The 23,749-nt window shown below is 43.9% G+C and overlaps 2 protein-coding genes across 4 annotated transcripts in view; one reads left to right on the top strand and one right to left on the bottom strand.

Annotated features, from left to right (window-relative positions):
• Positions 1-5,004: 5,004 nt before the first annotated feature.
• The window catches only part of HEATR4 (HEAT repeat containing 4), a 31,537-nt gene continuing 12,792 nt past the window's right edge, over positions 5,005-23,749 (bottom strand). The window contains exons 8-16 of one of the 3 annotated variants that reach the window (XM_037031256.1): positions 23,155-23,259; positions 20,623-20,741; positions 19,526-19,706; positions 18,930-18,999; positions 18,373-18,562; positions 17,617-17,695; positions 16,660-16,819; positions 15,232-15,290; positions 5,005-5,340 (exon numbers count right to left, since the gene is read on the bottom strand). In XM_037031256.1, coding sequence (XP_036887151.1) covers positions 5,182-5,340; positions 15,232-15,290; positions 16,660-16,819; positions 17,617-17,695; positions 18,373-18,562; positions 18,930-18,999; positions 19,526-19,706; positions 20,623-20,741; positions 23,155-23,259 — 1,122 coding nt within the window. In that variant the 3' untranslated portion in view covers positions 5,005-5,181. Of the gene's footprint in view, positions 5,341-15,231; positions 15,291-16,659; positions 16,820-17,616; positions 17,696-18,070; positions 18,313-18,372; positions 18,563-18,929; positions 19,000-19,525; positions 19,707-20,622; positions 20,742-23,154; positions 23,260-23,749 lie in introns of those variants that run through there. The other 2 variants (XR_005064323.1, XM_037031255.1) reach the window with 2 other exon arrangements.
• RIOX1 (ribosomal oxygenase 1) lies at positions 13,127-17,043 on the top strand. The gene has a single exon (XM_037031257.1). The coding sequence runs from the start codon at positions 13,202-13,204 to the stop codon at positions 15,107-15,109; it is 1,908 nt and encodes a 635-aa protein (XP_036887152.1). The 5' UTR covers positions 13,127-13,201; the 3' UTR covers positions 15,110-17,043.

The following is a 23,749-nucleotide window of genomic DNA, read 5'->3' as shown; positions in this document are numbered from 1 at the left end:
CTCTATAAATAAATAAATAAATAAATAAATAAATAAATAAAATTTTTATTTATTTACTTTTAGAGGGAGGGGGAGGCAGGGAGAAAGAGAGGGAGTGAAACATCAATGTGCGAGAAATACATTGATCAGGACTTCCGCCAAGATGGAGGCATAGGTGGAAATACTGTGCCTTCTCCCACAACCAAGTTTGAATACAACAAAGGTTTGGAGAAACAAAGACACAACCAAAGGACAGAAAATTGAATTATACGGAAGTCCAACAACATCCTGCAGCCCGGAACCAGTTGGGGTGCAGGGCAGACTGACCGCGGTCGCACATTCGCACACAGTGAGACAGACCACGCAGGCCCCAGGGGGCGAGGGCTGACGGTGGTGGCACACTCGCGTGCAGTGGGACGAAATGCATGGGCCTGGTGACGGCAGGCACGGGTGAGGGCCAAGGCGGCAGGCGGCAGACAGGACGCCATAGTCCCTCTTTGACCCTGCCGCCACATACAGTGTCACAACCCAGCGACTTAGTTGCCCTGTTCTAGTGAACACTTTAGGGCTCTGATCCTGCTATGGAACAGGCACGAACAGCCCAAAAGATGGTGCAAGAAGAGCTCAAAGTCCCAGAGCCAATAACTCTAAGCGACTGACAAATTGCCAGCCTCTCAGAAGCACAATTCAAGACACTATTTATCAGGATGCTCACAGAACTGGTAGAATATAGTCACAAATTAGAGGAACATATGAAGGCTAAACTAATTGAAATGAAGGGAGATGCACAGGAAACCAATAGTGATGGAAAGGAAACTGGGACTCAAATCAACGGAATGGACCAGAAGGAAGAACAAAACATCCCACCAGAAAGGAATGAAGAAATGAGAATTCAAAAAAATGAGGAGAGGCTTAGGAACCTCCAGGACATCTTTAAACGTTCCAGCATCCAGATTATAGGGGTACCAGAAGGAGGAAAGAAACAGCCACGAGTGGAAAACGTATTTGAACAAATAATAAAGGAGAACTTCCCCAGTCTGGCAAAGGAAATAGACTTCCAGGAAATCCAGGAAGCTCAGAGAGTCCCAAAGAAGTTGGACCCAAGAAGGAACACACCAAGGCACATCATAATTACATTAGCCAAGACTAAAATGAAGGAGAGAATCCTAGAAGCAGCAAGGGATAAGGGGACAGTCACCTACAAAGGAGTACCCATCAGACTGTCAGCGGATTTCTCAAAAGAGACCTTACAGGCAAGAAGGGGCTGGAAAGAAGTATTCCAAGTCATGAAATCCAAAGACCTACAGCCAAGATTGCTTTATCCAGCAAAACTTTCATTTAGAATGGAAGGACAGATAAAGTGCTTCTCAGATAAGGTCAAGTTCAAGGAGTTCATCATCACCAAGCCCTTATTATATGAAATGCTAAAGGGACTTATATAAGAAAAAGAAGATGAAAAATATGAACAGTGAAAGGACAGCAAACACACAGTTATTAACAACCACACCTAAAACAAAAGCAAACTAAGAGGACAGCTAGATCAGGAGTGGAACCATAGAAATGAAGAACACATGGAGGGTTAGAAACAGGGGAGTGGGAGGAGGAGAAGGGGGGAGAAGGCACAGAAAATAGCATAGATGGTAGGTAGAAAATAGATAGGGGAGAGGGCGAGAATAGTGGGGGAAATATAGAATATAAAGAACTCGAAACACATGGTTATAAACTAAGGGGGGGGAGAATGGTGGGGGAGGGAGTGTGCGGGTGGAGGGGAATGAAGGGGGGAATAGAACAACTGCAATGGTATAATCAATAAAATATATTTTTAAAAAAGAGAAATACATTGATCAGTTGCCTCTTGAACGCCCCTAATTGGCGACCTAGCCCACAGCTCAGGCATGTGACCTGACTGGGAACTGAACCAGTAACCTTTTGTTTTGCAGACTGGTGCTCAATCCACTGAGCCACACCAGTCAGGGCAAAAAATCTATCACTTTAAAAAAATTAGTTTGGGCACTGTATTTTTTAAAATGCAGCTGAATCTCAAAAAAAAGGCAGAGTATCCAAATCACTATTTTTTTTAAATCATTTTTAAATTTATCTTTAGAGGGGAAGGGAAGGAGAGAAGGAGAGAAATATCAATGTATGGTTGCTTCTTGTGAGTCCCCTGCTGGGAACTGGCCTGCAACCCAAGCATGTGCCCTGACTGGGAATTGAACCCCGATCATGTGGTTCGCAGGCCCACGCTCAATCCACTGAGCTACACCAGCCAGGGCTCCAGCTCACTCTTGACCTTGAGAGGCTCTGATGTTGCCTCCAACAAACAAGCCCATTTAATCTAACTAGATAAGATAAGAAAAACTGTTGTATACTTGCTGGTATATTCATGATAACTAAATACAAGCATTTGGTGACTATTTGCTGGCAGTGTAGATCATCAAGAAATGGATTCAGAGAGGAGACTGTTGGTTGCCAGAGTGGAGAGCAGTCAGGGGAGGGGAGGCTGGGTGGAAAAGGTGAAGGGATTAAGAACTACAAATTGGTAATTACAAAATAGTCATGCAGATGTGAAGTACAGCATAGGGAATACAGTAAAAATTGCAATAATTATGTATGGTGTCAGGTGGGCACTAGACTTATTGGGGGGATATATTATAAGTTATAAAGTCTAACCACCATGCTGTATACCTAACACTGATATAATATTGTACATCAACTGTAATTTTTAAAAAGATTTTATTTATTTATCTTTAGAGGGGAAGAGAAGGAGAAAAGGAGAGAAATATCAATGTACAGTTGCCTCTCATGAGTCCCCTGCTAGGAACTGGCCTGCAACCCAGGCATGTGCCCTGACTGGGAATCGAATGAGATCCCTTGGTTCGTAGGCCCATGCTCAATCCACTGAGCCACACCAGCCAGGGCTCAACCGTAATTTTTAAAAAATGATGAGGTAGGGTGGGAGGATATAAGAAGGGAGAGAATAAATTCTAACACAGATTTTCTTCTGACCCACACCCCCCACTCTGCTGCTGGTCTGGCCAGGAGGATTTCTGTTGATGCAGTTCACTGATGGGTGCTAACTCAGATGAAATATGTCAACTTGTGAAGACCTGACTGTCAGCTGAAAGTGGAACATTCCCCAGATTCTGACCAAGAGAAGATCAGCAGTGTTTCTCTCACATGCGGGACCAAACAGAAGCTTCCAGTGAGGTTGATGGATGTCTACGGCAGAAGAAAGGGCAAGATGAAAGAGGAGCCAGAGACAAGAGACAACCGAGACATTCTGTGAGAAGAGAAACTCCTACAAACGCCTTAGTCGGGAAAGATGGGCGAGACCTTTTACAGGATTTGTGGAACTCCTGGAGTATTTTGTCATAACATTTTGTTAACATGAACGGATCAGGTAAGGAAAATGGATGCTCGGCTGCCCTATTGCGAAGTAACGAGCGAACCAGTTTGGAAACAGGAAGGTAAAGGGAAATGTCACCGACCTGTGCCAAGCTCATTCCTCCCTCTAACCTTTTATCCTGTCTTTCCCCTGGTCTGGAAGATCTTCGCTTCTCCCCTCTGCCTGCCTAAGTCTTGTGAGGTCTCTGAGACCCAAGCAGGTCCGTGCCTCCGTGGCTACTCCAGTACTCCAGAGCGCCCCCTGCACAGGGACTTCCGCAGCACATCCTGGGCAGGCCCCGCAACTCCTACTAGATGAAACACCTTGTCTTTGAAAGGTTCTCATATGTGTGTTTTCGAAAACCCCTTGTCAACTCCTTGAGGACAAGGGCCATTTCTTCTGCGGCTGCTACACATCCCACAGTGCTGACGACCTGAAAGGCCCTCGGTCTGACCTTGCTGACTAACTGGGTTCAGTTCTGCTCTCTTATTCTTGCCAGCTATGCAGAATGCACAATAAAGCCCATTCACTACAAAATGACAAAGTCAAAGAGGGGCAGAGAAAGTACTCATACAGAATTACATATTGTCTCGAAGGCCTCCTGATAGCCAGATCCCAGAATCCTCGGGTTTGACAGATGTGAAAGTCTGACAGTAACTTTGAACTATGCAACAGTGCTTTTTGGATTACAATTCCACTTGGATGGGATGCGTAAACTGACAAAAACATGGGTTATTTGAGTGAGGAAAAGGTAAGGGTTTCTGTTATGTAGTTCACGGAATCCCGCACTGCTCTTTCCCCCTCGTGTTCCATCGCTGCTAGGGGTTCAGAATTACTGCTTTTCCGTATTTCTGATGTTCACAATGGCACTAAAAGAGAAGATGTGATTGGGGGAAGAAAAAGGGAGAGACAGATTCATGTTGTCTTATTCTAATCATCAAATGTCCCAAAGCTTTTTAGGGTATAAACAACAGTCAGTATTTAGGAAAGAAACCTGGATTCACGCTACGTTGAATTCTGGGTCTCTCCTCTTCCACAGCATTTCGGGTACCAGGTGGGCTCTTACAGAGTCCCATCTTCTGACACAGACAGAGCCTGCACCTCTTCATGGTGCCCAAATCACTTAAGCATTCAGTGCATTGAAGCTCTAAGAACCCCTAATCGGCCTTGTGAAACTGCAGCAATGCTTCCCAGAGATCTAAGGGTATTCACCACCCACCCACACAGAATGAGGGGGAAATGACTGTGCTGGCTTGGTTTTCTTGTAATAGTCCAATGCCTTGGCTTCCTCCTCATTGCTCGTGAATTACATTTAAAGAAGCTGCTCCAGAGTAAGATTAGACTTCTGGATCACACACACACACACACACACACACACACACACACACGCACACAAATCACCTAAGCTGTTTCTTTTCTAAATAAATGGGATTCTCGTTTGGGTTTCAGAAAGCTCTTTATATAGCTTGTAATAGATGCTGGATCGTTTGGCATTTCTACTCTGGTAACACTTGGAACTGTGACCTCTATAAAGTATGACTCTTCTGGGGTATGGGAAAAGAAACTCTATCACCTAATGTGACGTCTCTGACTGTCTGTGTAAATGGTGCACATTAATAAGACAAGTCTACTCTTAAAAAGGTATTTATTTATAAGCATAGTAACAGATTATATATCAATAAAAGAGGATATGACTGGGTTTGCTGCTACCTGTGTCTTGGAGCAAGAGAAGGGCTCATCCTCAAAATGATCACTTTTCCTCCCAAATGAAGAGGCTAGGACCCTGGGAAAACCTTATCTCTTGAATATTTAGCCAGCTAGAAACCTGGGCTGTCAGCTCCAAATGGTCCCATTGCAATCCTTTTTTCCCGAGTGGTGCGTAGATCTCTGGCAAGTGACGAGTGACCGCTGCTTCTTGTGTTTAGGCCGAAGGCTGGACTCTGTGACCAGGGATTTGGTGTGGGTGGCCTCAAAGACTGCAGAGAAATATTAGCACATGAGTGCATATGCAAAACATGTGATCTCATGTGAATAGTAGACTCAAAAGAGAAAACCTCTTCAGCCATGGCTTATCAGAATACTTCTATGAACTACTATAATAAATAAGAAAATAGAATCTATGTTTTCGAGACCTTCCTCCTTTGACCCCAATCGGGAGCCTCATGGGGAGTACATACCTGATCTGCTCACCCGAGAAGGCTTGAGTATCTATCTGTATATGATCTTTTGGGTTAGCCTCTGTTTTCTATGTCTTCATTATTCTTCAGAAGTAGCAACAACTCTGGGACACTCTTTTTTTTTTTAATTTTAATTGTTGTACAAGTACAGTTTTCTGCCTTTTACTCCCATCCCAGCCCACCCCCTTGGGACACTCTTGTAGCTGTGACTGAAGAGTCTTATTCCTGATGTGTTGAGGAGGTGGGTTCACTCGTGGTGAACAGCCCCTGGGGACCCAGCACTGCTCTGTTGCAGCCCCATAAACCAATGCAGGGATAGCCAGGGTTGGGCTTGGGCTTGTACCTAGGTTAAAGCTAGATTAAAGCATCCCCAGGAGCCTACCTGAATAGTTGTGATATCAAAGTAGGTTTCCATATTACTCCACAGAATAATAAGAGGATATTCTCATCCTCAAATGAATTCTCAGCTTGGAGCACAAGTACAAATGGAAGCCCGTTTACCAGGTATTTAAATGGTATAAGTCAAGCTAACAAACTCTTAAGTAAAATACCTTCTATCACCTACCTTGGCAAGGAAACCAGGCTGGCATTTGACATTTTCTAATTCTTTGGAAAGGAACCAGAACAGAGCAGTGCAGGAAAGCTGACCTGCAGTCCACCCATCTCTTTCCACTCCCAGCTCCATTTCACATTTCACACTGTGAGGACCACCCCCCCACACACACACTGCCATACACACACACATACACAGAAACTTGGGCCTGCATGTTCAAGTTCTGTTCACATACTACTCCAAAAACCTGTTGGCTACCTACTGAGTCTAAGGGTACACATGCCTGTAATGCTGGCCCGCCTTGGAAAGAACACAAGTCCACCCAAGCCCTAAAAATAGGCAGGCAATTCCAGAGTCTTGGGTACCCAGTGTATGTGGCCTACAAGGCAGGGCGTGGGCTCTAATAGCACACGCCCATTTGGTCCCACAGACTCCCTGCTCTGTGGGCAGGCCTGGGGCCAGAGGGCAGAGCTGAGCCCTCGAATGCTGAGGTGCCACATCAGGGGTCCTCCCTTTTCCAGTGTGTCACTGGTTAGGTTATTGCTAGTCATCCCAACATGAGATTGCCTCACAGGAAATCTACTACTGCCCGCAGTGCCCGCTGAACTGGTGATGTGATGTGAAGGGGCAGGGCCACAGTTTGATAAGAACTTGCCCTATGGTGCCTGACACTGAAGTGTGTTGGTAATGGGGGGAAAACGAGGTTTGAAATGTACAGGGTCAGAAGCTAGTTTATGAAAAATTCTTCTAATCATCACATGTATAAAATTATAAAAGAATTTAGTTTTCAATTAATGCCTTGTCAAAAAAGCCCTCTCCTGACAATGCAGCATTATAAATGCACCATACATTTTTATTTTTTGATAGGAATCAGGCAAAATGGAATATATCAGGTTGTATACTTGTAGGAAGAAAACCTGTAGTGGTATTACAAAGACTGTGTGTGTGTGTGTGTGTGTGTGTGTATCTTCCTTTTTGTTAAATAAATAGGAAAAATTTATTAGGATGTCTAATGAATTTAATGGAATTAGTTCTGCTTTTTATACTTGATTATTCTTTAATTAATCTCAAAACTCTAGTATCAGATTTTGATATATGCCCACTCACACATTTGCAGAAAGAATATCATGCCTCTTGTAGTAATTTTTTAATAGTACAAATGTCTTTTTTTTTTCAAAACATGTACCACCCCATGAACTCACAGAGAATGAGCTCCCGCAGCCCAGGCTCCTTCCATCGGCGCTCACACAGTGTGCCTCTCTGGGTGGAGCAGGCTGGTGGTAGGCTGAACCCAGCTACCTTCTTCTTTGGTTCCTTCTTTTTCTGATCATTTTCCTTCACATGTTTCAGAAAGTCAATCCAGCTCTCAGAGTGCTTTATATGCTCAATATGTACATTAATTCTCTTGGCAAGAATCTTGCCCTGAACTCGCTTGTTTACAACAATGCCCACTGCACGCCGGGTGCCACTGCAGACCCCTCCAGTTCTGCACAGTAACATTTGTGGGGACATTTCTTTTTGAATAGCACCTGTTCCTTTGATGTCCACAATATGGCCTTTTGGGTAGACTCGCATGTATGTGCCCAAAGGAACAACTCAATGTCTTCTAAAAGGCCTAGAGAACAGGTGTTGTTCCACTTACTGATGCATTCATTGGTTGATTTTTGCATGTGTCCTGAACAGGAATCAAACCCACAACCTTGGCATATTGGGATGATGCTAACTAACTGAGCTACAAGGATAGAGCTTCATTGCTTTTAAAAAATAGATAAATCAATTATAATGGACCATTTCATTTTAATTTTGACTTTTAAGATGGTATTCCTCTATCAATTATTTTTTTTAATTTTATCTATCTATCTATCTATCTATCTATCTATCTATTTAGAGGGGAAGGAAGGGAAAGAGGTAGAAAAACATCAATGTGTGGTTGCCTCTCATGTGTCCCCCATTGGAGACCTGGCCTGCAACCCAGGCATGTGCCCTGACTGGGAATCCAACTGGAAACCCTTTGGTTCACAGGCTGGCACTCAATCCACTGAGCCACACCAGCCAGGGCTCTATCAATTATTTTTATTATATTCTTTGAATATTATACCTGAAAAATCAACTCATGATAACAAGTAATTTTGCCTTGCACATGAACGTTTGTAGCAGTTTTATTCGTAATCATCAAAAACTAGAAGCAACCAAATGTCCCTCATTAGGTGAATGGAAAAACAAACTGTGGTACATCTATACAATGGAACAGTGGTCAAAGATAAGAATTGAGCTATTGAATAAAAAAAAAAAACATGGATGAACCTCCTTAAGTGTGTATTGATTACTAATTGAAAGAGCCAGTCTGAAAAACTATATAATGTATGATTTTAATTATATGACATTTTGGAAAATGCAAAACTATAGACATAGTAAAAAGATCAGTGATAATTTTAACATTAAGTTCTTTTGATTTTTTAAAAATTATATTAATTTAAAAAAAGAAGAGCTAGGCAATCAATAACAAATCAGGAAAAATGAGATCTGCTAGGGAAAGTGAAGTTTGCGGTTTAAAAAAACACCATATTTTTAATGGCACAAGGGATACATGTTCAACGTAGAAAATCCAGAACATAAAAATAAGCAAAGAAGAGGAAAATAAAAATCACCCAGAAGCCCACCATCCAAAGATAGCCAGTGTTAAATATTGCATTAGAAAGACTCCCAAACTTTCATGAATGGATCTATGTATGAATGGATATCTGTATACATACACATCGACACACAAAATACTTATTCCCCCAAATGGGATCCTACTGTATTACTTATTTTGTCTGTTTTTCCCACTCATGATAAATTAAGAACATAATTCCATGTCATTAAATTGAAAGTATATTTCTGAAAATGGTTATTAATAGCTGTTTTTGTTGTGAGAACTAAATAGAGCTACAGGAAAAGTGATGAAATTAAAGATAAGTCAGGCTCCAGAAGGTACCTCCCAGTCACAAGGGAAACCAGGAGACAGCTAGCAACAATGTTCTTCGAGGAAATCACAAAATGTTGAAAAAAAGAAGGGATGAGGTCACAGGAAAGACTGGGAGGAGGAGATATTTTCCACGTCCAGGGCGTGGAAAAGGCAAATGTACAGCCTTCCTCTAGCTGAGCAGACTGTCCCTCAGCTATGCAAGCAGACGAGAGCACAGCTCATCCCCCCTCCCCATTCACTGCAGAACGTGTCTGTTGTATATTGAAAACCAATCTCTTTGAAAAGGCAATTAAAGCTCCTTTTGACACACTTGACATGCCTTCTTCTTCAGCATTTCCCCAGGGAATCTGATGTCAGGGGCTTGCCAGTACACACACAGCCTCTGTGTCAATTAAGAAGAGGGCTTCTCCTCCATTGTCCCTTCCTCCAGACACTGCAGCCCCAGACTTGGAAGAGAACATGAGTTGGTTTCAGCCCCTACTCTGGCTCTCGGCCAGCTAACTTTGTGTGGAGCCGTGCCTCACACAATGGCCTTGTCTGATATCGTCCCCACTGACTCCACTCTCACGGGGTGCATGTAGAAACAATCTCCCTACCCCATTCTGTCGTCCTGCCCAATTCAAGAACTTCTCTGCCTCCCCGACTCCAAGTTCCTTTGAAGTAGGCCAGTGGCACCCAGTCATCACATGGGTCATACAGGGCTTTGCTCCATAATAATAAATTATTATTACCATTTTAAGTGTTTAACTTCATACCAGACCTTGTGCTAAGTGCCTTAAGTGCATTTTATCTTTACAACAACCCTATACAGAAGTTCAATTTTTATTTTCATTTCATAGATGGGATTCCTGAGACCTGAGAGAGTGATTTGGCTGAGCTAATGCCACATATAATGAGTGAGAGGGACTCAATTCTGGCTGGTCTGTTTCCCAGTCAACATTTCCTGTGCATCTCCGGTGTGAAAAGCAGTGTGCTTAAAAGCAAGAGCTAAAGATATAAGGAAATCCTTTCCTTGAAGGATTGTACAGTCTAGAAAGTTTAGGAAAAAATATAACAGGTACATAATATACCAAAACAGGCACAATGTGCTAAATTCATGTGAAAGGGTCAAAGTTCTCTTGTGATTAGAGAGGGGAGAGCCTTTGGGGAGGAGAGGGAATGTGAAATGGACTTTAGTTGGGGTTTGACAACAGATGATTGGGAGACAGCATTTAGGGGAAAGTGTGATGAAATGTATGGAGAAGAACAAAGGCAAGGAATAGCAAATAGCCTGACTTGTAGAAGTAGTGTCTAGCAGAGTTGTGGCTGACGAGGCTGTAACACCATGTGACTTTAGTACCTAGCTGAAGGGTTTGGACTGGTCTATGGGGAACACAGGTGGGTTCTGAGTAGGGTGATGGCAGCTTTGGGGCTACAACTTGAGAAAATTAATGTTGTAACCACCTGTGTTATAAATTGGCTAGGGAGAGATTAAAATTGGTGACTAGTTGGGAGGCTACTTGTAACTGTGAATGAAAAGAGGTTACATAATAAACTTGGCAAGCGGGTAGTAGGGTGGGGTGACACATGGCAGGCCTGATAAGCTCAGTGACCAAACATAACCTCCAGAATGATCTGATCACAAATTTCTAACTGCACATGTCATGCCTCGGGCGTATCTATAGCTTTCTTAGCAAGGGTCAGTCTACCTTAAGTGAACTTGGTCCATTGTTCTTATGCATTCAGGATAACACACCTTTGATATGTCAGAGTAATTTTCTTTTCCTACCCTTGGAAGACACAACTGCTGATACCAGAGCAAGAGACCAAAGAACCCCTCATTGTTAACTTGTTCCCCAAATACTATATCTATGTGCTATGAATGTTAATGATTAACTATCCTGTACCCTCCAATGTAAAAGAAGTGTTTCTCCATTTTGCTTTTTATCCAATCCTAGAGATTTCCCCAATTTGCTTTCTTCTGCCTCCTCAGTTTACCACCAACGGATTTCATGTAACCTTCCTTAGGTCTCCTCCTTTAATTCTAATGTATAAACTAAGCTACAAAACTGCCCTTCTCCAGAGCATCTTCTCAGTCTGTTGAGATCTTGCTTCCAGGCATGTACTGAAAATTTGGCTCAAGTCTTATATAAACTTTTATATAAGACTTTTCCTTAGGCTTGACATGCCTAGGGGGACATAATAAAATGGAATTTCTTAGCCTCAGCACTATGGATATTTTGGTTCCAATAATTATCTGTTGAGGGGAGGGACTGTCCTATTTAGTAGCATCTCTGGCATCTGCCTGCTAGAGCAGCAATTTTCAACCGGTGAGCTATGAGAATTTCTAAAACATGTAATATGTGACTATTTAGTCAGGGGCACTGACCTCCTCTTCCTTAGATTGCCAAATGAAAAAATGACAACAGCCAACAGATCAATAGCTGTCTGGTGTGAATGAATCACAATTATAGTTTTTTTTCATATCAGCAAGAATTATACTTTTTGGTGTACCTCAGAATTTGAGTAATTAGTTTATGTGTGCTATAAGATGAAAATAGGTTGAAAATCGCTGTACTAGATGTCATAACATCTCCCCCAGCCCCCCCCCCCAAGCAGAGTGTTCCCTCTGGAGGCAAGATCACCCTCAGTTGAGGACTACTGTAATAAACCATGTGAGAAATGAAAAGAGTGGACATGGTGCATGGGTAGGGTTAAAACCTAAAAGATCTGGCAAGTGTTTGGCTAGATATGTGACTGAGGATGGGAAGGTCAAACAGAACCACAGAAAAGGTCCTGGAGGCCATGTACTCTAATCCACTCACAATTGCTTGTAATATGGTAAACTTTTTTGGAGGGAGTTAGGTAAAATCTACTAATAATCACAAAAAACTGCCCTTTGACTCAGCAATTCCACTCCTAGAAATTTATGTTTAATGGCTCAAATGGTGACAAGTAATCTTTTATGTTCAAAATAACAGTAGATACATGGAGACAGCGACTATATTGTTCTTACAATTGCACCCTCATGCTCACCACAGTGCCTGCTAAATGAGAGGGGCACATTTAAGATTCGGAGTTGAGATTGCAGATCCTGGAGAGAGAAACTGTAGGTAATGAAACAAAATTCCAGATGTGGTGAGAAGGGTAGAGAACAAGAATGCAAGTGGAAAAGTTGTCCTTTTTCAGAGAGAAGGCAATGACTGTAAGAATTTGTAACAGAGAAAGTACAAAGAGAAGCTGGGTGGAGGAACTTACATAGGGTTTGATCAATAATGCCATCTGCAGAGTAAAGAGGACCTGGGGAACCCAAGGTTTGAACAGAATCTTGAAGTTTGCCTGAGGGACGTTCTTGAAAATAAGATTTATGCACTTCCCTGTGCAAAATTGCTGGGGAACATGCTGTTCAGAAAAGAGGATGTCCTGGGACACACTGCAATATGCAGACACTAGAAGGAATAAAGAGTTAAGTAGCCAATTTTCTTTTTCCCAAAGTCCCCAGCTAGTAGATTTTTAAATTGCCCTCTGCATATGAAATTCTCGTTAAATTGGCAGAGTCTCCACAGCTCTAGTGTGAAAAGCCACGCATTTCAATTAAGGTACGGGTTTTCCCAAGTGAAACAAGCTAGACAGAAAGACAAGTACCACATAATTTCACTTATATGTGGACTCGAATGAACAAAATGAACTAACAAAATAGAAACAGACTCATAGAGACAAGAGAACAGCCTGACAGCTGTGAGAAGGGAGTGGGTTGGGAGGGGTGGGGCTGAGTGAAAAAGGTTGAAGGGATTGTCAAGCAAAAACCAATCACAACAAAAAACGCCGAGGATGCAGAAAACAGCACGGTGATTACCAGAGGTAAAGGAAGGTGGGGGAGTAGGAGAGGGTAAGAGGAGGATCTGTGGTGACGGGAAGGAGACTAGACTTGGGGTAGTGAACACAATGTAATATACAGATGACATTTTATGGAATTGCAAACGAAACAAAAATTAGGGTACCGTTTGCTCAAAGGGCGAGTGGAAGGCCCTGGGTGGAGGGTGGTGGGCGTGGCCAACCCGCGCCGCCGCCGGAGGCCCGCCCCCTTCCCACAGTTCCTCGCAGCCGCGGTGGGCCTGGGACTTCCTGGCCTGCACCGGCGGGACTCTGAGCAGAGTCCCACGATGGACGGGCTCCGGGGTAGTGCCGGGTTGCTGAGGCGCGGGCGGCTGAGACGCCGGCGCCAGCCACAGTCCCACAGCGGGTCGGTGCTGGTCCTGCCGTTGAGGCCCAGGAAGATCCGAAGGCAGCAGAGGCGAAGTGCTGCATCCCGCGTGGCCGCGCTGAGGGCCCAGACTCTGCCGAGCGACGACTCGAGGGTGGAATCGACTGGGGACGACCCAAGGGACCCGCTGCCTGGTGGGCCGGCGGTCACCCCGGATGCGGTCCGGCGAGAGCCATACGGCCACCTCGGGCCTGCCGAGCTGCTGGAGGCCTCCCCAGCGGCCCGCTCCCAGCACACCCCGCCGGTGCGTTTGGTGCAGGCTTCGGTGCCGCCCGCACGTCTGGGGGAGGTACCCGCCACGCCGAGCCGCGTGGTGGACACCCCCGCCCTTCTGTGCTCGTCCCAGCACTCAGCGGCCGCCCCACCGTCTGTGGCGCCAGCGACGCTGTCGGGGCCACAGGTGGACAGCACGGGAGGGGAACAAGCCTGGGACTCTCCGTTACAGCGCGTCTTGGCGGAGCTTAGCCGCATCCCGAGCAGCAGGCGGCGGGCGGCGCGCCTCTTCGAGTGGCTCATTGCGCCTATGCCACCCGATCATTTCTACCGGCGCCTGTGGGAGCGGGAGGCGGTGCTGGTGCGGCGGCAGGACCACTTGTACTACCAGGGTCTCTTTTCTACTGCCGACCTAGACTCCATGCTGCGCAATGAGGAGGTGCAGTTCGGGCAGCACCTGGACGCCGCGCGCTACATCAACGGGCGGCGAGAAACTTTGAATCCGCCCGGCCGCGCCCTGCCCGCCGCCGCTTGGTCCCTGTACCAGGCTGGCTGCTCCCTGCGCCTTCTTTGTCCTCAGGCTTTTTCGACCACCGTGTGGCAGTTTTTGGCTGTGCTCCAGGAGCAATTTGGAAGCATGGCTGGCTCCAACGTTTACCTCACGCCCCCTAACTCTCAGGGCTTTGCTCCCCACTACGACGACATCGAGGCTTTTGTGTTGCAGCTGGAAGGTAGGAAACTTTGGCGAGTCTATCGACCCCGGGTCCCAGCTGAGGAACTGGCCCTGACATCCAGCCCCAACTTTAGCCAGGATGACCTTGGTGAACCAGTGTTGCAGACCGTGCTTGAACCTGGAGATTTGCTCTATTTTCCTCGGGGCTTCATTCACCAAGCCGAATGCCAGGATGGAGTGCATTCTCTGCACCTCACCTTGTCCACGTACCAGCGCAATACCTGGGGTGACTTCCTAGAGGCTGTACTGCCTCTGGCAGTTCAGGCTGCAATGGAAGAAAATGTGGAGTTTCGTAGGGGGCTGCCCCGAGACTTCATGGATTACATGGGGGCCCAGCATTCGGATTCTAAGGATCCTCGAAGAACTGCTTTCATGGAGAAGGTGCGGGTCTTGGTTGCCCGCTTGGGACACTTTGCTCCTGTCGATGCTGTGGCTGACCAGCGAGCCAAAGACTTCATTCATGATTCTCTGCCTCCTGTGTTGACTGAACGGGAGAGGGCCCTAAGTGTTTATGGGCTCCCAATTCGCTGGGAAGCTGGAGAACCCGTGAATGTGGGGGCCCAGCTGACAACAGAAACAGAAGTGCACATGCTTCAGGATGGGATAGCTCGGCTGGTGGGTGAAGGAGGCCATTTATATCTCTATTATACAGTGGAAAACTCCCGTGTTTATCATCTGGAAGAGCCCAAGTGCTTGGAGATATTCCCCCAGCAAGCCGACGCCATGGAACTCTTGCTCCGCTCCTACCCAGAGTTTGTGAGAGTAGGGGACTTGCCCTGTGACAGTGTAGAGGACCAGCTTTCTTTGGCGACCATGTTGTATGATAAGGGGCTGCTGCTCACAAAGATGCCTCTTACCTGAACTAGTTTCTTGTCGACTCCTGGAAACAAGGCAGTAGTGATGATTCTCTTACCACCACCACCTTTTTGGGGGGAAAAAATTCATGTTCTTACCTTGATTACCATCAGTGCGCTCACACTTACCTTTATGACTGATTCAATGTCATAAAACTCAGATGGTCTCCTAGGAACCACCACCTCATCTAGGCACAAAAGTAAAAGCAGAAGTTGCAGGAGGAAAAAGGGAGCTATTTCTACAGAAGTAACCCGATTCCTGATTATTTTGCAGTAATCCTCAACCTCAGGCTTCAGTGTACTGTGTACCACTTGCTGTGTCACTCTGCTTGAGTCATTAGAAGATTTTATTTGGAAGTGTTTGCATCCTTAATTTGAGTTCTTATTCATCGGTTTGGGGGAACGGTTGGAATTGGCATCCTGTTTGTTATTGTGAGTTTGTGTGAATGTTAGAAAAGTTATTAAAGTGCCAAAGAGCTTCCTTTTTCTGAGGCTAGATTATTATGTGGCAGGGTTTGAGGGAAATTGCGGGCGGGGGGAAGATAGGGAAAATTTTTAAGGGCTGAGGTGAAAGGTAACTTGGGCGGTTATTTGGGGCCAGTTCTATAAGTTTGGCAGTAATTTGTTCATTTTAACCATGCTTCTTGAACCCCAAATACACAATTCTATTAGAAAAGTTATATTATGTTTTTAAGAGTATGTTAAGCTTTTTGCCACGTGCTGCTTGCATCAGTGGCTGGCACTGTCTCCTACTTTTGCTATCTTAGGCCTGAGTAATTCAGCTGTGTAGCAAGCTGGCTATGAGGGAAGGCTGGTGTTCAAGTTACTTTCCACTCTCATTTTTTTCTGGTAGTTGGAAGAAACCTCCCCATATTGGGCAAGCAAATATTCTCATGGTTGGTGAAAAAGAGCCTGGTGTACCAGAGAGAGCACTGGACTTGGAACCAGAAGACCTGGGTTTGGGGTGGTGGCTGGCAGGCAACTGGCTGAATGACCTGAGGCTGCTGCTACACATGGGCACACTGATTTTGTAAGTATATATTGGTACAGCTTGATGTCTGCACCTCATCATTTAGGTTGTGTCTGGCACTTTTAAATCCTGTCAGCGTAACTGATACATTCAGTTATATAAGGTTGAGAACTTGATAAACTCTTTCTTTAAAAGTTGTAAAACCATAGATGTACATAAAGTAAAAATGATAGTTCTCCCTGTAACTGCATTTTCCAGAGGTAACTGGAAAAAACACATTAAAGGTTAAGCCTACAAGGCTTTCTTGGTGTGCCTAACAGTTTTTGTTTTGTTTTATTCATTTTTTTAACCTAACTTTCAGATCAGTTCAAATAGAGCTCCCTCATTCATTTTTTTAAAGGAATAAAACAGGCAAATAAAATCTGTGTGTCAGGAAAAAAATAACAGAAGGACTGAGAAGATACCTAAGAAGGAAGGAGGTAGCTTTTTCAGGCTCTCATCCTATAGGGCTCACAACTAAGTCCGAAAACATCCAGAACCTGGAAAAGCCCTGTTAAAAGCGTAGGACTCACTCCTAGAAAACCTACCACGAAAAGTTTCTTGAAGGAAAGTATGGAGTTTCAGTGGTTTTTGCCCCTCTTTGGGTTGCAAGTAAATATGTTTTGCTTCCGCCTTCACTTTTTTTATGACCGTCTCAATCTTGAATATTTTCTGTGTCAGCAAGTCCTTTTGGTTTAGTGTTTGAATCTAGATCAGAACAAATGATGTTGAAAAAACAACAACCACATTAGGCTGCAGATCATCAAAAAGCACTAATAAAGTAACTTATTGCACCATGCTTATTAGTATCAGGTGGTACATGAATGCCTGAGAGCATTGTCCTCTTGTGATACTGGTTGAACATTTTTACACCTGTTAATGAAAAGTTTACTTAAGTGTTTTGGGTATGATTAAAGGAATCTGCTGAGAAATTGTGTGAAGTTGGTTTTTTGAATTATATATGAAGAAAGAATCTTTTACATTTTTAAAATCCCCTTTTCCTCTATTCCTTCACCTCCTGTAACACCTTTGAAAAATTAGAACCATTTGTTCAGCAAGAGTGTTCATTCTTTTGACACAGAGCCCAGGTTAGGAATTAAGGAAAGTTTAGTAGGAAAAAGAAAACCTAGGAGGCCAGCTCCAGTCCCACATTCCTTCATTATGCCTGTCTGCAAAAAGGGAGGGAGGACTTTGGTTTAGGAGATGGTGCAGAGAAAATGCGAAGGGAAGGAAACGATTTTAGAAGCAACCACAAACCCTGATTTTGAGGGCTACTTGAACTAATAGGATTTTTGTTTTGTTTTTTTACTAATAGGATTGTATAATCCTGTCTTGCACAGATGTTTTCTGTCTTCAAATGGCATGGTGTCCTTGTTTAGGATTGTGGAAAGTATATCTGTGATGGGGAAAGGGGTATACACGTGCTTAGAGGGCAAAAAGGGACTGAAGCACTCTTGAAAGGCCTGAATTTTTTTCCCTTGAAAATACAGCTTGCACTTATCTACCCTGTTTTTGATCTCCTGAAACAGTTCTCCGTTCCCCTCGTTTTCTAAGTTGAGTATCTTCATTGCCTGATGAACTTCCCTGAAAGATAAGAAGGACTTCTTAGATTGTTTCTATCCTTAAAAAAAGCATGAGGGTGGAAAGTATAAGACTGAATCAGACAAGAATCCTAAGTTTCACTCCTGACTATGAGGGTTTGCTGAGCCTTATCTGCAAATGATATGATGCTTAGCTTATCAGGATGTTGTATAGTTTTTGACATAATGTATCTGAGGATACTAATAGGTACCATTTATTTGAACATCTAATTTATTACAGGCACTAAGCATGTCACTTCATTAATCATCACCACAAATCCATAAGATAGACTATTGTCTGCATTTGATACATTTTTAAAAATGGGCTTGGAGAGTTTAAGTCACTTAGACTCACGTAGCTAGTGCAGGCCTCGGCTGGGATTCAAACACTACACATTTTTTACCTTAAATCCTGTCATCACGGTAGGCACTTGATACATATTAGTTGAAGAAATGAATAACTTAAAACCATTTGGGCTAGAGAATAGGTGCATGAACTACATGAACTTGACTTTCAGTCTTACCATAGTTTCTCAGTTACCCTTTTGGGTAAGGAGGCAAATGGCACAGGTGAGTCCAAGCTTTTACAGCCATTAGGCAGCCTGGACAGGCAGGGACATACTGCATTAATGAAGATGAGAGGGTTGGGGTAGTGGGAGGAACCAGAGGTTTAGTGCTTACTTTAGAACAGCATCATGGTTTTCTAGGAGCAGCACGTCTAGGAAGGTGTCCCTGACCCGGTCCCCTTGAAGTTTGAGGGCTAAGATACTACGGCAAGCTTCTAGTCGGACACCTGGTGACGAGTCATAGTGCACAGCCCAGAGCAGGAGGTCTGTCAACTGGGGACTCACTTGGCCAATCTGTCCCAAAGCTGCATAGATGAGAGGGCAGCATGCTCTACTATCACTCATTTAAGACTAACCCAGCTATATCAGAAATGATGTAACATTCAGAAATGGTCTTACTGTATAATGTATAGGCAGCCATCTGCTATATTATTACAAACTAAGCAGTTTTTGAGCATTGACCTAGACTCAGGATTCTTAACTAAAAACTAAAAAGCTTTTAATTTCTTAGGCAAGAAACTTCTGAGCCAGGGTGATCATCCCCTCCCCTATACTCCAGCCCTTTCTAGAGGAATTCTAGGTATCATTTGGGAAGGTGTTTGAGGTTGAGGAATTCTGGGTATCATATGGGAAGGTGTTTGAGATTGAGGACCTGGGGCCACTCTGTCATACCGCGAATGGCAAAGGCCTTGATTTTCCAGTAAGGATCTTTCTGTATCAGATTCAGAAGGCATCTAAGGACCTGGGATGGATAAAAGGCAATGTTGAGTGGAGAAGACCAGAGCAAGAATGACCACGGGCAGGGACCTGTCTTGTCTCTAAAATGTAGTATAACTGAAAAATGACATATCAGTTCTAGTGACAAATGAGCTAGAGCCTGAAGTACTAACCTACACACATAATATATTAGCCAAATTATCTTCTATCTGTAAGACTCATATGGTCATACAGGCCTCTTGAAGACCCCCATCAGGTTTTCCCTTAATAACATGGGATTACAACATTCACAGGAGTTAATCCTGAAGCCCATAGCTGAGGTGAGAGTAGGATTCAGGGATGTGCTCTAGAGTGAAGTCTGGCCCGGCTGGGAGACAAATGTGGTCCCGATTGATTGATGTGGCCTATATACTCCCTCACCATCCTGGTTCTGATCTCTCATTCTGTGTCCCCACAGAATGGTGAGTATACTGTGCACATCAAGGGAAGCTCAGGGGTAATGCCCTCTTCTGGTTGATCAGGTAAGATGGGATCATGTTTCCTTGACTCACCATTGTATTACGGATCTGCAGGGCACCTGCTGCTAGACAGGCTGCCCGCCGAACTGCCATGAAGTCATCAGAGAAGCAGTTTAGGAAGCTTGGGAGAAGCTTGGCGGTCATGAGCTTGAGCCCACCAATCAGGGACAGGGCTTCCACACGCTCTTGGGAATTTCCTTGACACAGCTTGACTCTGTAAAGCACAGGTGCTTTTATTTTTGTCTCCTTAAAAATGTGCGATTCCCAGTCAGGGCACACACCTGGGTTGCAAACCGGTTCCTTGCAGGCTAACTACCAGCAGGGGATGCACAAAAGCCAACCATACATTGATGTTTCTCTCCCTCTCTCCTTCCCCTCTAAAAATAAATAAATAAATAAAATCTTAAAAAAAAAAAGAAGTTATAAAAAAATTAAAAAAAATAGTTAATCTTAAAAAAAAAAAAAGTGATGCTCCCTCCCCTGCAATGCTCTCAGGATAAAATCCAACCTCTGTGGGCTCTCCATTATTCATTCCCACCCTTCCCTGTCAGTCTTATCGTCATTAGGTTAAGTTTCACTGGGAAGATACTCAACTGTCTTATTTACTTGAATCCTTACTATCTGGCATGCGCTAGGCACTAAACTATGTTCAGTGATTAAAGACTAAAAAGGAACTTTCAGACATGCACCTCTTGCTTGCTACAGTTCTCTCCACTGCCTTCACACATGCCATGCGCATTTCTGCATTTGGCTGCCAGAGCGGAATGTCTTTCCTTCTCCTCTCTGCCCATGTAGTCTTATCCATCCCCATGAAACTTGACCTTATGAGGCATTTGTGTATCTTGCCTGTATAATCAGAGTCATGTCCATGCTTTCGAACTCTTTCAATCGTCCAAAACAGTGCCCGACAGCTAGTGGGCACTCAATTAATAATTCTTTCCTTAGCCACATTGTTAGTGTCTATAGGGACTGTTAACTTTTTGTAGTGTTTTAAAAAAATAATCCTGCACTGGAACTTAGCACAATGCTGAGCATGCAGAACAGCCCCACGAAGGCTGGCTGGCAGGATCCCAGGGGCCCCGAACACTTAAGAATAGAAAAGCTGCTCTCTCCATTTTGACTGGGTTTACCTGATTATGTCATGCACCTCTTTCCCAAGACTCATCCGCCCCAGAGCTTTGGCAGCTGCTTGTCTTACTTCCTTATTCCAGTCATTCCACATCAGCTGGATCAACTTATGTTTTATATCCTATAAATAGGTGTAATAATTAGCTACCATTCATTAAACATCAGTTTCATACTTTGCACTGTGCTGAGAGTTTTTACCCTTTGCTTAATCCTCTCAAGCAATTCAGTGAGGCAGATATTCCCATTTACAGATGACAAAGGCTTAGATTTGTTTGCCCAAGGTTAGCAGTTGAGTGCCGGAAGCCAAGACTCAGACCCAGGTCTGTTTTCCAGTCTCATGATGTAACCTGCACTTGAGACTTATGATTTGAATGTGACACTTTAATAGGGTGACCAATTCATCCCAGTTTACCTGATCCTTTCCTGGCTTAAGTACTAAGACTCGTGTCCTGCACAAACCGGGACAGTTGGCCACCTATATATTGATACTTCTCTCAGAGAGGAAGGGACAAAGATTAGTACAGTTGCAGCTGATGATTGTGTGAATGTGTCCAAGCTGTTCTTCCTGTCAGAAACACCCCTTTCACCTCTACCTGGTTCCTGATGTTTCCCTGCTATGATTTTTGCGATTTACTTCAAAGAGCAGCTCCTCAGTCAACTCTCCTTTGTCCCTTACAAGCATAGGAAAACCCCATAATACCTTAACGTCGCTTCTGCTGTAATTATAGATAACCAAGTAAAGACATTATCTTTGCATCCCCAAAGATAGCCGGGTGCCTAGCATGTAGGATATGGTCAGAAACTGCTTGACCATATGGTCAGAAAGTGACCTTGTATGGTCAGAAAGTGCTTCCCAGACAAGGTAAAGCTGAAGGAATACATCATCAACAAGCTATTATTACATGAAATGTTAAAAGGACATATTTAAGAAAAAGATAAAAACTATGAACGTTTTAAAAGGGCAACAAACTTACAACTATCAACAACTGAATCTAAAAAATACAAACTAAGCAAACAACCAGAACAGGAACAGAATCAGATATGATTTGGTAGGTACAAAATAGACAGGGGGATGTCAAGAATAGTATAGGCCCTGGCTGGTGTAGCTCAGTGGATTGAGTGCGGGCCTGTGAACCATACAATCGAGGTTCGATTCCCAGTCAGGGCACATGCCTGGGTTGCAGGCCAGTTCCCAGCAGGGGACGCATCAGAGGCAACCATACATTGCTCTTTCTCTCCTTCTCTCCTCCCCTTCCCCTCTAGAGAAAAATAAACAAAATTAAAAAAAAAGAATAGTATAGGAAATGGAGAAGCCAAAGAACTTATAAACATGACCATGGACATGAACTACGGTGGGGGCTGGATTGCTGGAGAGAAGTGGGTACTGGGTGGAGGAGGGCAAAGGGGGAAAAATTGGGACACTGTAATAGCATAATCAATAAAATATATTAAAAATAAAATTTAAAAAAGATGCAGATTCTGATTGAGTTGACCTGAGGTGAGATTTTTACTTCTAACGAGCTCCTGGGTGATACCTGGTGATGTCCTGGTCCAGGACTTTAGCAGCAGGGTACTATAGCAGTTGAGGCAGAATGAAGTCAGGCTAAAACATCTTCAGATAATCATATTGAACGGCCAGATTTCTTGCTTTCCACATCAAAGTGCAAAAATCAAAGACTAGAAGCTGTTCACTTCTCATGGGAATGGTAAAGTTCTGGGCCATTTTGTTAGAAGGAAAATATATAGGGACACATAGAAAGAAGGAAAAATTCCCATTTGGATAGCTGAAGATGATTAAAAAGTAATGGCAAGAAGGAGGTCAGGTGGAAGCCTAAATGACGGTCAGGGTTTTTCACAGTGAAAGTCCCCCTTCAGTTCTATCCACGTCTTGCTCTGCTGTGTCTCATACTCTTTCATGTAACTTTAACTGATAATGTCAGCCCATACTAATCTCTCTTAAAAGTTCTAAAGCACCTTACACTTATTGCTTGTTCTTGCATCATCTGTATATTTAGTCTTGTTATTCCAAATCTAATGTCAGTTTTTGAAAGTCGGGCTGTGTTTATGCCTTCTTTATATGTGTGCCAGACACTCAGGAAAAGCCAGCATTGACACCCGTGTAGTTGGGTTACTGGGTGGTTCAAGTCAGTGCTTCTTAAACTATTTGACCAAGGACCAATATTTGAGTGGGAAAAGGTCATGGACTGATACATAGTACATTGATACTGAGGTAATGTCAAATCACTATAAAAGTTTTTCAACTCTGTTTTTTTTGTTTTGTTTTGTTTGTTTGTTTGTTTGCTTATTTCATTGTAGGTGGGTAACTAACAGTTTGTGGACTGCCACCAAACTGAGAAGCAGTGGCTTAAGTCACAGAAACCCATGTTGACATCTGAAGATAATTCTGGGTTAGGACTAAGAGGCAGCAATGGGAGGACAGAGGTCTATTTGGTAAGAATGGGGCACCAGATAGCAGTGGAAGGGCTCGCTAGCCTAGACTGTCTGTTCTGGGAGCACAGAAGGAGAAGGCTTACCAAACAGACAGTTCCACTGATCCGCGAGAGAGCCCGGCAGGCCATAATCCGGTCCTTCCACTGACGGCTATTCAGCTCCACAGCAAGTATGGTGTGGATCAGGGTCTGAGGAAATGGGAGGCTTGAAGGCATATTCATGATCATCTTTAGAGACGTTAGAACCTCAAAGAACTTCCATCCTAACATGGCGTCCCGCATAATTAATGTCACAAGTACATGAGACGCCCATCGCTAGCACGGCGTGCGTTTATAAAATTTGGAGCAGTTGTCCATCTGAGCCAGCTGACTTCTGAGATCACGAATCAGGGAACAAAATACAGATTTTGTAATCTGAACAGAAAGCTCCCGGGGCCTTCTCCTTTTGACTTTAACTATCTTTACCCCTAAAATGATTTTTATATGCCCCAGTCTTTGTGTTTCACATTTCTGCTGAGAGTAAACAGAATCGTAGGTCTGCGTGGTTTTCAAGGGTAAACTTGCAGCAGAAGCAAATTCTCCATGTCACAGTTCTTACTGCATACACAGAAACCATCCGCAGCCTACTTTTCCCACCTTTCTCTAAGCTAGCTGTTGTCACTTTTCCCTATATACACGT

This window comes from Sturnira hondurensis, unplaced genomic scaffold (assembly GCF_014824575.4).
Source record: "Sturnira hondurensis isolate 20B ecotype Veracruz unplaced genomic scaffold, ASM1482457v3 Scaffold0021143, whole genome shotgun sequence".
Taxonomy (NCBI): domain Eukaryota; kingdom Metazoa; phylum Chordata; class Mammalia; order Chiroptera; family Phyllostomidae; genus Sturnira; species Sturnira hondurensis.
This window is presented reverse-complemented; position numbering and strand designations above follow the sequence as displayed.